Source organism: Chlorocebus sabaeus, chromosome 10 (assembly GCF_047675955.1).
Source record: "Chlorocebus sabaeus isolate Y175 chromosome 10, mChlSab1.0.hap1, whole genome shotgun sequence".
NCBI classification, from domain to species: Eukaryota; Metazoa; Chordata; class Mammalia; order Primates; family Cercopithecidae; genus Chlorocebus; species Chlorocebus sabaeus.
In genome coordinates this window covers 95,816,873-95,829,137 of record NC_132913.1, presented here as the reverse complement: position 1 = coordinate 95,829,137, position 12,265 = coordinate 95,816,873, and the positions used below count along the sequence as shown (strand labels likewise).

Here is a 12,265-nt window from a genome sequence, read left to right as displayed (position 1 = left end):
TAAATGTTCGTTGAATGAACAAACATCATTGAGAACTGTCAAGATACAACCTCAAGATACTTTACTGTACAAGGTGCTTGTATTTTATTTAATGACTGATACATTCCTAAGAAGAGATCTTCAAAAAACAAATACTAGATTGAACATACGGCAATGGGAGGTAAAATAACAATGACAAATAGAGCTCAATGACAAATGACAAATCCAATATAATACAGGAAACCTTGCCCTCAAAAAAAAACTATACAAATAAAGAAATAAACGGCAAATAAAATATAGTAATAGGGTCTATTTACCTGTTTGCAGATTCTACACCAGGAATATGTAAGAATTGTATGTTGATATCCAGGTACTGGAGAATCCAACTCCTTCAGGATTATCTGTACACAGCCTTGGCCATGAACAAAGCGCCGAATATGATGTACCATGGGGGTATCACAGAACATGCTTGGACACTGATAAGAAGGCCTTTGACAAACAAAAGAGCCCTTCTCATATTAAGCATGAAACAGAAATCAGAACCACTGTCAAAGTGCAGCATGACTAGTGGGCAATCTGCACAAGGTACTCATGCTGCTCTGAGCCTGCAGCTGAACATTCTATCTTCAGCTATAGCATGGTGACGGTTTCCACTTGTTAAGCACCTTCTATTTGCCAAACAATTTTAAAACATTTCCTTTTACCTTCTGATAATTCTGGGGATTGTTATTCCCCATAAAGGGGACTAGTAAAGAGCTTTGTCATGTAAGTGGCGAGTGATGATGCTAAGACTTAAACTGAGGTATAGATGATTCCAACATTTTACCTCTCATTTGAATCACTGTAAAAAAACAGGTATCTGAAAAATGTCGAAGGTAGGGTAATTAGATGGGCAGAGATATGAGGAATGTTCTGATAAGAGATCTCAGTCTAAATATGAAATAGATTACTTCTTTGAATTATATACTCTGATATGCACTATGAAAGTGAGGATTATGTAACAGTCACCTGACATCCAACTCATGTTTACGTTTTAGGTTGAAATTTTCAGCGTCAAAAATGTGTAATGGAACAGAAGGAAGAAATATGTTCTTACCTGAAACAGTATCTCTCTAAAAATATTCCTAATGTAAGATCATTCTTTCCATAAAATTCCATTGTTACAATCCTAAAAGAAGAAACCACCTCTTAGAAACATAAGAATTACCATGCACCAAAGACATTTCATGAGACCACAAATTGTAATTACCTATTAAATGTATGGTACTTTCAATGAAGTATTAAAGCAGGTAATATTCTTTGTTGTTATGAAGCAGGTTTTAGCTCATCCAATAAAACAAGTTTAGACTTGCCACACTATAGCAATTTTTTCACTCCCAATCCACTAGTATCTTATGAAACTAATGAGGATGCATAAATTATAATATTAATTGAGTAAAACTGATTTGAGTTAAGAGGTAACGGTTTCCTTACAAAGGCTTAAGCCCTGTCAACACAAGGCGGGACTCCTGTCTCCTACTCTCTTGACCATGCCTTTACTGAGCATAGAAAACAGCAGCTCTTGCTAAAGTGCCAGTTCCTTTTTATCTAACCTATAAATGCTCACAAGACGGTCTGGCTATATAACTGCTGAAATCCACATCTTATTCAAGCCTTGACCTATAAACTCCCAGAGAAAATGCCTATGGGCTCTGCCAGCCCCAAGTCTGCCTGCTGAAGCTATACTACTGGAAGAAAACATGAGCTCACTGTTAGAAATAAGTGTTTCAGGTATCCAAAATTAAAACACAGAATATGTTTTGGCATGGAAACAGCGCCCCCAAAAAAGCAGTTATGTTCCATAGTACTTTTAAAACTAAAGGTGAACTATGTAATGTAAGGCTATGTACATCTGTGTGAGGTTTTCATGACAGTAATCTGAAACAAATAATTTAAAACACAAAATATACTCCAGTTTTTATCTACTTAAAATTAAGCTTTAGACTAAAACCCATTAATAATGCAAAAGGTTGACTGCTTTTATAAAAATTATGCCTGAAGGAAACCTGCCTAAATTGTACATACTATCATCAAAATGCTTCTAAACAAGCTTTTGTGTGTCAACTTTCTCGCCTTTTTAAGTACAGGTTGGGCATCCCTAATCTGAAAATCCAAAATACAAAATGCTCCCAAATCTGAAACTTTTTGAGCCCTGACATGACACTGCAAGTGGGAAATTCCACAACTGAAACCTTTGTTTTCTGATGGTTCAATGTATACAAACTTTTGTTTTATACATAAAATTATTACAAATCTTGTATAAAATTAACTTCGGGCTACGTGTGCAAGGTGTATATGAAACATAAATGAATTTCATGTTTAGACTTGGGTCCCATCCCCAAGATATCTCATTAAGTATATGGAAATATTTCCAAATTTGAAAAAATATTAAATCCAAAACACTTCTGGTCCCAAGCATTTCAGATAAGGGAAAGTCAACCAATACAAATTTCTCCTCTATCCCTCAAATTTTTTCACTCTTAATGTACTCTCATTTACTTCTACTCATGAACAAACATGTATTTTCACATTTACTTCACAAGTTTAAAAGTTCTATCAATTCATATATGACCATGTACTTAAATACAGGTCCTAAGGACTGTTTTGTTTTTGTTTTTTTTTTTTAATTGCTGGAATTCTGTTTTTAAGTGGAATAGTGTAGGGTGAAAAAAATCCTACCAAGGACTGACACAGGCACTAGGAGCATTGCTGGACTGGGCAGAAGAGCTGCTGAAGAGCACACACAGTCTCTGGTGGTTAATGGGATTCAGACAGTCCACCTAAATTTAAAAGAAGTAATGAATGGATGAGCAAGCAACTGCAACCACATTCAACTCCACTGCACCAAATACACTCCACTCTACTTGTAAAGCCTCCAATTATCACTGTAGGGGCTCTGGTCAAGACTTACAACTACAGGAAACTAAATAAAAGTAAGAAGGGCAGTTGGTTTTTGAGAAAAGACAACACAAAAAGTTTAAGTTAAACTTAAAAACACAAAACGATATCTAGATAGCTTGTTTTCTTAACTTACTCTTTAATTTACAAAACTGCACTAAATTATTTTAGAAGAAAAATTAAATATATCCATATTTAACAATCTGAACTGATAGGATACAATAACATCAATCTGAGACACCCAGAAATCTAAATTCTAAGGTGTATATTTATCCATGCTTATGCCTGTTTTTGATTATTACAAAGGGAAAACCAGCTCTCTGTTAAAACTGAAATAGTATAGAAGCATATGAAGAAGTTCATAAAATACACAAAACCTCTCCTCCTATGATTCTCCTCTACCACTGAAGCTGAGCAGTTTGACTCTGTGGTTTTAAAATATCTATTCTTTTTGCTAGTTTACACACCTGTCCCACATACACACATCACTTCCTACCTAAGTACACACAGGGGGTTTTGTTTTTATAAATATGGAATAATGCAAAACATATTAAAATATAACTTGCTTTTTAACACTTCAAATATATCATGGGCTTTATCCAAGTCATTAAATGACTTGAGATCTTGCTCATCATTAAACTGTTTCAATAAACATCTTTGTACATACATTCTTACAAAATGAAAGCACCCTTATATAAGCACACTTAATTATTTCTGCAGGATAGATTATAAAAAGTTGGAGTCCTGGGTCAAAGGCATATACATGTATGTGTAAATTAATAAGAGACTTTCCTATCACTTTCTATAAATTTGTATAAATTTATACAAATGTACATACACATACATTTGTATAAGCTTACATGAAATTTATGAAAGGTGTTTTTCCATGCCATCATTAACCATGGGTCTTTTATCACTTTCCTTTTTGCCAGTCTCACAAATAAAAAATTATTTAGCACTACTATTATTTAGCACTTCCTTGACTACTAGTGAAATTGAACATATATTACTTAGCACTTCCTTGACTACTGGTGAAATTGGATATCTTTTCGTTGTATTAAACAATTGCATTTCCTCATCTAGCAATGGATTTGTTAATTAGTTTTACTGCATTATTATCAATAATAGATCTATAAACCTTCCTTAATTTGCTCTCAATTTATGCCTAGAAAGAAAAAGGTCACTGTCATAGTTAAATAACAAGGTAAAATGTTTTATGTTAAAGAAAAAAAATAGAGCTAACTTTTTTTAGAAAACAAATCTATTTCCTGCTAACTTTTTTTTAAAAAACACATCTATTTCCTACAGTAAGCTTCCATCTCTCACTCCCTGACACTAGGATCCAGGATTATCATACCACATCCAAGTCATGTTGTCAGAAATTTTAAGCAGCTCCCCATTTCCCTTTACTTCAAGGATCTGCCTAGCTTACTATAAGCTCATCTTAAAACCCTGAAACCCAGTTTCATTACAATTCTGCTTCATACGTATTAAAGTAACACATAAGCCAGCAGACTCAAGACAAAAACAAAAATAGCATAGGAGAAGAAATATTTCACAAATCTGCATGCAGTCTGCCAAACTGATTTTTTAGCCTGCCTTAGAGAAGTCATTCAACACATCCTAATGTACAGGAGCATCAAAAAGTGGTCTGGCTCACCTTTGTTGACCACACAGCATCATTCGGAATAAGCCCTCTCTCTTCATCACCCTCATTTTTGCTTCCTGATTTGCCACTTGAAGTACTTGATGCATCCTTTGAATGAGCAAAAGGGTCTGAATTTTTGGGCTGAATTCTTCCTCCTCTGGCTCGATAATCGGCCAGCATTCTACCCAAGCTCTGGCTATCGCCCAGATGCTCAGCAATTCTAGTGCTCACTAGCTCATGTGAGGGTAAGACTTGAATACACTTGGCCTGAATACTTCCATTCATGCCCTGAAGTCCAGAGAGATCCCTGAGCAGCTGTTTCTTCCTCCTGTTCTCCATTTCTTTGAATTCTTTATTGAGGAGAGGAGACCAGTAAACCTGCTCTGCAAAATAATCTCGGGTAGAGCATCTCATCCCCTTTTCAGTTAAAAGAAAGGGTTCTCGGAATGTGATTACTGGGGAGATACAGAGGATCACATCTTTCAATTCCTGCTTAAAGGCCAAAGAGTAAGTCTTTCGTTTATCTTCAGAGGAGGTGACTTCCTCAGTAACATATAATCCAGTGTCATCCTGTAGAGGGTCTCTAAAGGCTCTTATCTGGCTTTTGGGATCCTGCAGCACAACTGTTTGCTGCAAACTCTCTGGCTGCTCGCTGCCTAAAGCATCTTGTTGGTCATCCACAGGGAGTGGCAACAATGATTCCGGTACAGGTGGAAAGAAAGCACAAGCGAGACCCGCCGGGCAAGTTGGTGTGCTATGTTCCTGATGCTTCACAGAGGCAACAGCCTGTGGAACATTTTTATTTTCCTGCTCACCCTTCTCAAACACAATCCTCGATTCCAGCAAACTGCTATCATCACAGGGCAGAGACTCAGGAGGGATGTCAGGATCCCAGGGGAGGGAACCTCCACCGTACTGCTCTTGGACAGCCCCCTCATGCCCTCGTCCCTCAATCAGGGAATGGAATGAAGGGTTTTGCATTAACGTGGGAGGCATAGCAAATTCATCCATGAGAAAGGAGATTTCTAGTTGAGAATGATAAGCAACACAGATCATAAATATTAGGATCTCCTTAACTCGAGCCAGCTCATAATCAGAGCCTCCTCTCAGCTTGATTGTACAGCCTAGGTGCTGTGGACAACCTTCAAAAAACATCAGCGTCTTGGTTTGCTCTACAAATAAAAACAAACAAAAAGTTAAGATGGTGGAGGTGGCAATCCGGAAGTCCAAATAGAATCAATTCACTCTCTTAACATCTGTAAAAGAAAAACTCTTACATGAATAAGACCACAGTTGCCTATCCTCGCCTACTATTAATAGATATTTCCTAGTAAGTAAACATTGTAGTAGTGATAAGTTAACTCTTTTCCTCAGGTCAACCTATGCTAAAGATCACTCACCATTAGGCAACTGAAATATCTGCATATAAAATTTGTGACAAGTGCCCAGGTGTGGTTTCGTAAGCAGCTGGTCCATCGACATCACTAAATCACCTTGGGTCATTCGACTGATTTGTTCCAAAACTTGCTACAAAACATAAAAACATTATATTACAAAACTAGAGAAGAATAAAAATCTTTGTAAATTTAATCTGGAAAAGTGATGGAAAAATTAAAAAATAACATTCACAATAAAATTTTTTAAATAAATATATGATGAATTTTTTTATTCCAGATTCTTCTATATTTAGTTGCTTAGTAATCAATATGTGCCCACTGAAACCTTACTCATATTAATAACATTATCAAAATGCATTTAAGCATCATGGATTACCACAAGATGCTGTGAGGAGAAAAAACAACTTCCTAGAATTGGCCCCTATTCTGCAGAGGGTAAACTTTTGAAGGGATAGAACACTTTCTGCTTGAGCAATTCTCCAACGAAAACGAAGGATCAACAAATACCTAGTGATTAACTAATGTCCATTTCACTTTTGGTCTTGTAGACATCAATAATAAGCATTACATAATCAATTACACTTTCTTCCAGTCTGAGATTCTCAATCTTAATGAAATAGGTGCCGTATCTTCTGTCCCACTTTCAATACATATGGAACAGCAAAGACTAAGATTCTTGTATACCTACCATACGTACATATAAATTTAAAAGCTGCAATTTTTTAAAATAAATAGAAAAAATAAAATAGAAAAATAAAAACACTCACCGATTTTACATTAATGACCAAAGTAATACCATGTTCCAATAACATGTCCTGGGCAATCCGAGACACTGTTTTCTCAACTAGAACCAAGGTGGGTCGAACATCAACTATTCGCTGAACATAATTCTTCAAGAATTCTCTTTCCTAAGTAAGATAAATCAGAAATATCACACCTGGTAAAACGCAGTATCTGGACATATTAAAATATCGAGATAGCTTCACTATTATTATCAATCTTAGCCTAAATTTTCTTCATCCACAAATAAGTCTGCAAGCAAATTAATTCAAACAAAGTAAGAATCTCATCCGTCATTCGTCATTCTAAACTTGATTAGGCTGACAAGAGTTTCAGAAGAAATTCCATTCTCCAACTAATTTTAAAACCTTGAAAGATTTTCAATTCTTAATTTAAAAGCCAAGAATGCAATTAGCTAGTTCAGAGGTTAAAAAAGCAAGAACAACAAAAAAACCTAACCTCAAAACTCCCAAAATAAAAGCCATTTCTAAATTTTTTTTTTTTTTTTTTTTAAGAGATGGGGTCTCATTCTGTCACCCAGGCTAGAGTGCAGAGGTGCCAACATAGCTTACTGTGACCTCAAAGTCCTGGGCTGAAGCAATCCTCCTGCTTCACTCTTCTAGGACTACAGGCACACATCACAATGCCTGGCTAATATTTTCTATTTTTTTTTTGTAGAGACAGGGTCTCACTATGTTACCCAGGCTGGTCTTGAACTCCTGGCCTCAAGCAATTCTCCCGCCTTCAGCTCCAAAAGTGTAATGACAAGTGTCAGCCACTGTGCCCAGCCCTAAGTGGTTTTAATATGGTTATGAATTCTCTCCTCTACATTCTGAAACCAAAATGAGTTATCTCTTTTTCTGGATATCTGAATAAATAACTCTTTAACAGATGCTACTTCAGCAACTTCCTAATTCCAGTTTCCCAACAGATCATATAATACCTAGAACAGCCACAGTTAAAGATCTCAAACATAATGCTAATATAATTTTATCACAAAGGTTTAATTTCAAAAGAAATGAATATTGTGGCTGGGTACGGTGGCTCACGCCCATAATCCCAGCACTTTGGGAGGCCAAGGCGGGCAGATCACCTGACGTCTGGAGTTCAAGACCAGCCTGGCCAACACAATGAAACCCCGTCTCTACTAAAAAATACAAAAATTAGCCGGGGATGGTGACAGGCACCTGTAATCCCAGCTACTTGGGAGGCTGAGGCAGGAAAATAGCTTGAACCCGGGAGGCGGAGGTTTCCGTGAGCCAAGATCACGGCATTGCACTCTAGCCTAGAGGACAAGAGCAAGACTTCATCTCAAAAAAAAGAAAAAATAAGAAAGAAATGAACATTGTAAATAACAACCAGAGTTAAAACAATACAATTCACTAATTGCTTCATAGTATTTCTGGGCTCCAGATGGGAGACAACTAAAGATGAGCATGTTTGCCACTCCTACTCCACGTGCCCAAAGTGTTTTCTGAGCAAGACTGTATTCACGTCCCTTACCACCCACAATGGATGAGGCTACTCACTGCAGTAAACTTGCCCTATTATGAAGTATATTGCTTCTTGCCTTTGTTTTACTGATACTATTTATTTCAAATTCTCCCATTATTAACAAAATGGACTTTTTTCCTAAAATGTGTTAATTTCCTACTCTACTTACTAACTTGTAATTTAACAGCATTTAAAATAATTTTATTTGTGCAGCTCTAATAAAGTACAATCAGAATCTGTCTTCTTGGTTTTTTTTTTTTAAGTTTCTGCCTGTGGTAGTACAAAGATGGCAAATAACTTTCCTTCCAGTTTCAATTCTAATCAACTATCATGACTACTCATGAAATACCATGTCAAAAAGGAGGCCTTGTCCAAGTTCAGCAAGGGAAGAGTATCAGAAAGCAGGCCATAAGCACAGCAGTGGTGAACCAAGAGATCTAGTAGACCTGGCCTTGTAAAGAAAGTAAAAAGTCACAGGCTAATTATCTCCTTGACCTTTGTTTCTCATCCTCCTTTTTCTGAATATCTATCTTTCAGCTTCTTCTCTGATTCGTTATTCCACATCAGATAAAAAAACTCAAATGAGCTGGTACTTTCTATCAATTCAGAAAAAGCTCAAATCAGCTGATATTTTCTATCAATTTAAACTAAGAAGTTTAAGTAGGGCAGGAGTTAAAGGTATAATAAAAACTATGTTTGAAAGTTTTGATGAACAAGATGCTTTGTTAGTGAGTTAAACCATGTTTCCTAAGTACAACCCCCCAGAGCATACCTCTCTAACAAAAAAATCTTTAGTCTATTAACTGATTGTAAAAATAGAGTAATAATAATGTGAATAAATTTAGCTGTAACTTTAAGTAAACAAACACATGTAGATTACAATTAACCTAGTTCATCAATTCCAAGACATACAATTTTACGAATTTTAACATCTCTGCAACCAGGATGCATCTCAGTCAAAGCAATTCTGATCTGATCATGTGAAAGTCTTCTGCTGACAATCTTCTGTGGAATCAACAAAACCTCCAGCATCAAATTATCTTAGGTTCCATGAACATAATTATTGTATTTCCCTTTACTCCTTTAGAGTTCTCTACTAAAATGTCTAGTCAAAACCCATCATTTTTACTGATGGCACAGCTGAATTCCAAAGAGAAAACAGCCCCAGCTCACAGAGTTCTTAAGTAACACAGCAGAGTTTTATAAAGCAATGTCCCTTTTACTACAACTCAGTTTCTCTTATTGTTATCTATGAAATCAGGACAAAAGTGATTGCTCCTACCACTCTTGAAAAAATGTATTTACCTAGGAATTTTCAAGTAATACTTTTCCTAAATGTTTCTGGAACCCAATATAAGTGTTTCCACTGTAATATAATATACACATTCCTAAAAAGCTTCCATTTTGAATAACCACAAAACAAAATTAATAGCATTTATGGCAGAAAAAGAGCTGGGGCAGAAAACTTAAAACCTATGCAACTTTATATCTTCAGCACTAACAAAAATAATAACTGGTACCTTAAGAGGAATCACAGAGAGCCCAGGCAGAGAGCTTCGTATGGCATGAGGCTACCTCAAGTGAAATTAAACACACAAAAACTATTGCAATGCTACAACTGGAAATGGAGCTCTGAGCAATAAAGCTACCAAGAACCAGAGATGTGGGTGTACCTCCTCGGGAAACAGCCCTCTAAGCAAAAGCTCACTTTTACTTTCTTAAAATAGAGCTAGAAGGGTTTCTGCCTGTGTAGCAGCTGAGCTGAGACTGTTTTCCTTTCCGGCTGAGGGTTATAACCTACTGCAGCTATTCGGGGCCTCCTTGCTTAGGAAAAACCACTTAGAAACCAATACAACTTCCATCTGACATTATTCTGTTTGCCAACTACACATAAGCTAACTGGTGTTCTAGAAATGTGTTTTAGTAGCATAAACTGTATTACAAACCAGAGATTCCATTAGAAATCTGGTAAGTTCAAGAAATTCTCATGGTCTGATATACTGTGAGAATTAAATACTTAATCCAAACTAGTATTTGGATTAAGTGGGAAAGGGAAACCAGTATTTGGATTTTCACCTTTTCTTCCTCATATTCTTGAAGAGTTACATGTTACCTTTAACATGTAACTTTAAAAATGTTAAAAATAATGAGTGACAGAGGTTTTGGTAAGCTATCAAGTTTGCCTATCCAATTTAATCAGTTAGAATTAAGTCAAAATCATTAAGAATTTATAAGCATCATGATACACAAACATCCCTTCAAATTATTATTTTCAGTAGTAAATTCTTACCTGAAGCACAATAGGATCAATGCAAGTAAACTTAGTTTCTTCTCTGTAGAGATACTCAATGGAACACTTCAACAGAAGAATTTTGGGGTTTTTAATACAAGAATTCATCTACAAAAAAAAGAACAGTTTGTTAAAGTTTTTAAAGGTTTGCATTTTACAGCCCTCCTTTAATTATAACTTTAAATCTATATTGTTCATAATTCCTACTAACTTAACGTATCTCATATTAGTATTAATATACTCTCATTTAGTTCTTTTATGGTATTAAATTTTTTCAAAGCAAATAATATGTTCAGAACAATGCAAAATTCTTCAAAAATTGGCTTTGCTTTCTTAATACTACTTTGATCTTCTATTCTCTTAACTTTTTTTTTTTCATTTCTGATGTTGTAAGAAGAGACATCATGCCCTGAGTGTGCACGGAGGGAGCAGTATTTAATAACGGGTTACTTCACAAACTCCAAGAAATAAGCAACTTTAAAAGCATATTTCAGTCTTTCTAAAATTCAAGAGGAGAAGAGGGAGAAAAGAATTAAAATGCCTCCTGAACATATTTCTAACAGAAAACATTTCCAATCATTAAGGCGGCAAGCTAAAATAGGTAACATGAAGTTCAAAAAGAAAATGTGAAAGCATCTCAAGCAGAGACTCTAACAATATACCCTAACCTTACAGCCACAGGCAGAATAGCAATTGAGGTTTCAGGCTGACCAAGTTTATGGACCCCAAACAGCAAACAGTTCCAAAAACAGTGACTCACTAGCTGGGAAACACAATTCAGGACACTTTGTAGCAACTACAAATCAAAGACTATCTCTAGTCAGTGGGACAAGACAGTCATTCATGCATATGTTTCCACCACATCTACATACAAATTTTCTTCACTTTCTGAGAAGGCGTAACATATTTACCTCTTAATTCAACAAATATCATTTAATTTGGTTTAAAGTTCTCCTTTAAAGGGTAATGTGTGGTTTTAGTAAGACTCTGTGTAGAAATACTGACTAATGTGGAATTATTGCAATAAAATATGCGATAAGTAAACAATTGAAGTCAAGCATATTTTTATTTATCTATGGTCACTAACAATTGTCATGAATCTTTTTTTTTTGTTTTTTTGGAGACAGAGTCTCACTCTGTCACCCAGGCTGGAGTGCAGTGGCATGATCTCAGCTCACTGCAACCTTCACCTCCCGCGTTCAAGCGATTCTTCTGCCTCAGCCTCCCAAGTAGCTGAGACTACAGGCACACGCCACTACGCCTGGCTAATTTTTTTGTATTTTTAGTAGAGATGGGGTTTCACCCTATTGGCCAGGCTGGTCTCAAACTCCTGACCTTGTGATCCGCCTCCCCCGGCCTGCCAAAGTGCTGGGATTACACGCTCGGCCTAGTGCCTACTTTAAATACGGTACCACCATTTCCCTAATATCCATACACTCCCATTGCCCTTAACCTACTGAATGAGAATTTCTAGGGGTTAGGCTGGGAACAGACATTTTTAAAAGGTCCACATGTGATCTCAATATATGTACACTACACTTTGAGAATCAAAAGACTTCAGAATAAAGTTCAAGACCTTTAATGAGATACAAAGCCCTTGCCTGTTTCCTCCAGCTTCATTTATATTGCCCATATTATACCTTAGGAGCTCAGAGTCTCCGTAACACCCCAGGTTATCTCACTCCACTCCTTTGTGCTAGTGCTACAAAGACATAAGGTGAGAAGGATAACAGAAGAAAA

At 36.2% G+C, this 12,265-nt stretch overlaps 1 protein-coding gene across 13 annotated transcripts in view; it reads right to left on the bottom strand.

Annotated features, from left to right (window-relative positions):
- Nucleotides 1-12,265, bottom strand: part of PIKFYVE (phosphoinositide kinase, FYVE-type zinc finger containing) — a 92,974-nt gene that overhangs the window by 28,395 nt on the left and 52,314 nt on the right. For all 13 annotated transcript variants that reach the window (XM_007966050.3, XM_007966055.3, XM_007966049.3 and 10 more), the window contains 7 exons: nt 10,526-10,633; nt 6,729-6,869; nt 5,965-6,091; nt 4,577-5,736; nt 2,698-2,798; nt 1,076-1,147; nt 297-468 (listed from right to left, as the gene is read on the bottom strand). In XM_007966050.3, the coding sequence (XP_007964241.3) occupies nt 297-468; nt 1,076-1,147; nt 2,698-2,798; nt 4,577-5,736; nt 5,965-6,091; nt 6,729-6,869; nt 10,526-10,633 (1,881 nt within the window). The remainder of the gene's footprint in view (nt 1-296; nt 469-1,075; nt 1,148-2,697; nt 2,799-4,576; nt 5,737-5,964; nt 6,092-6,728; nt 6,870-10,525; nt 10,634-12,265) is intronic.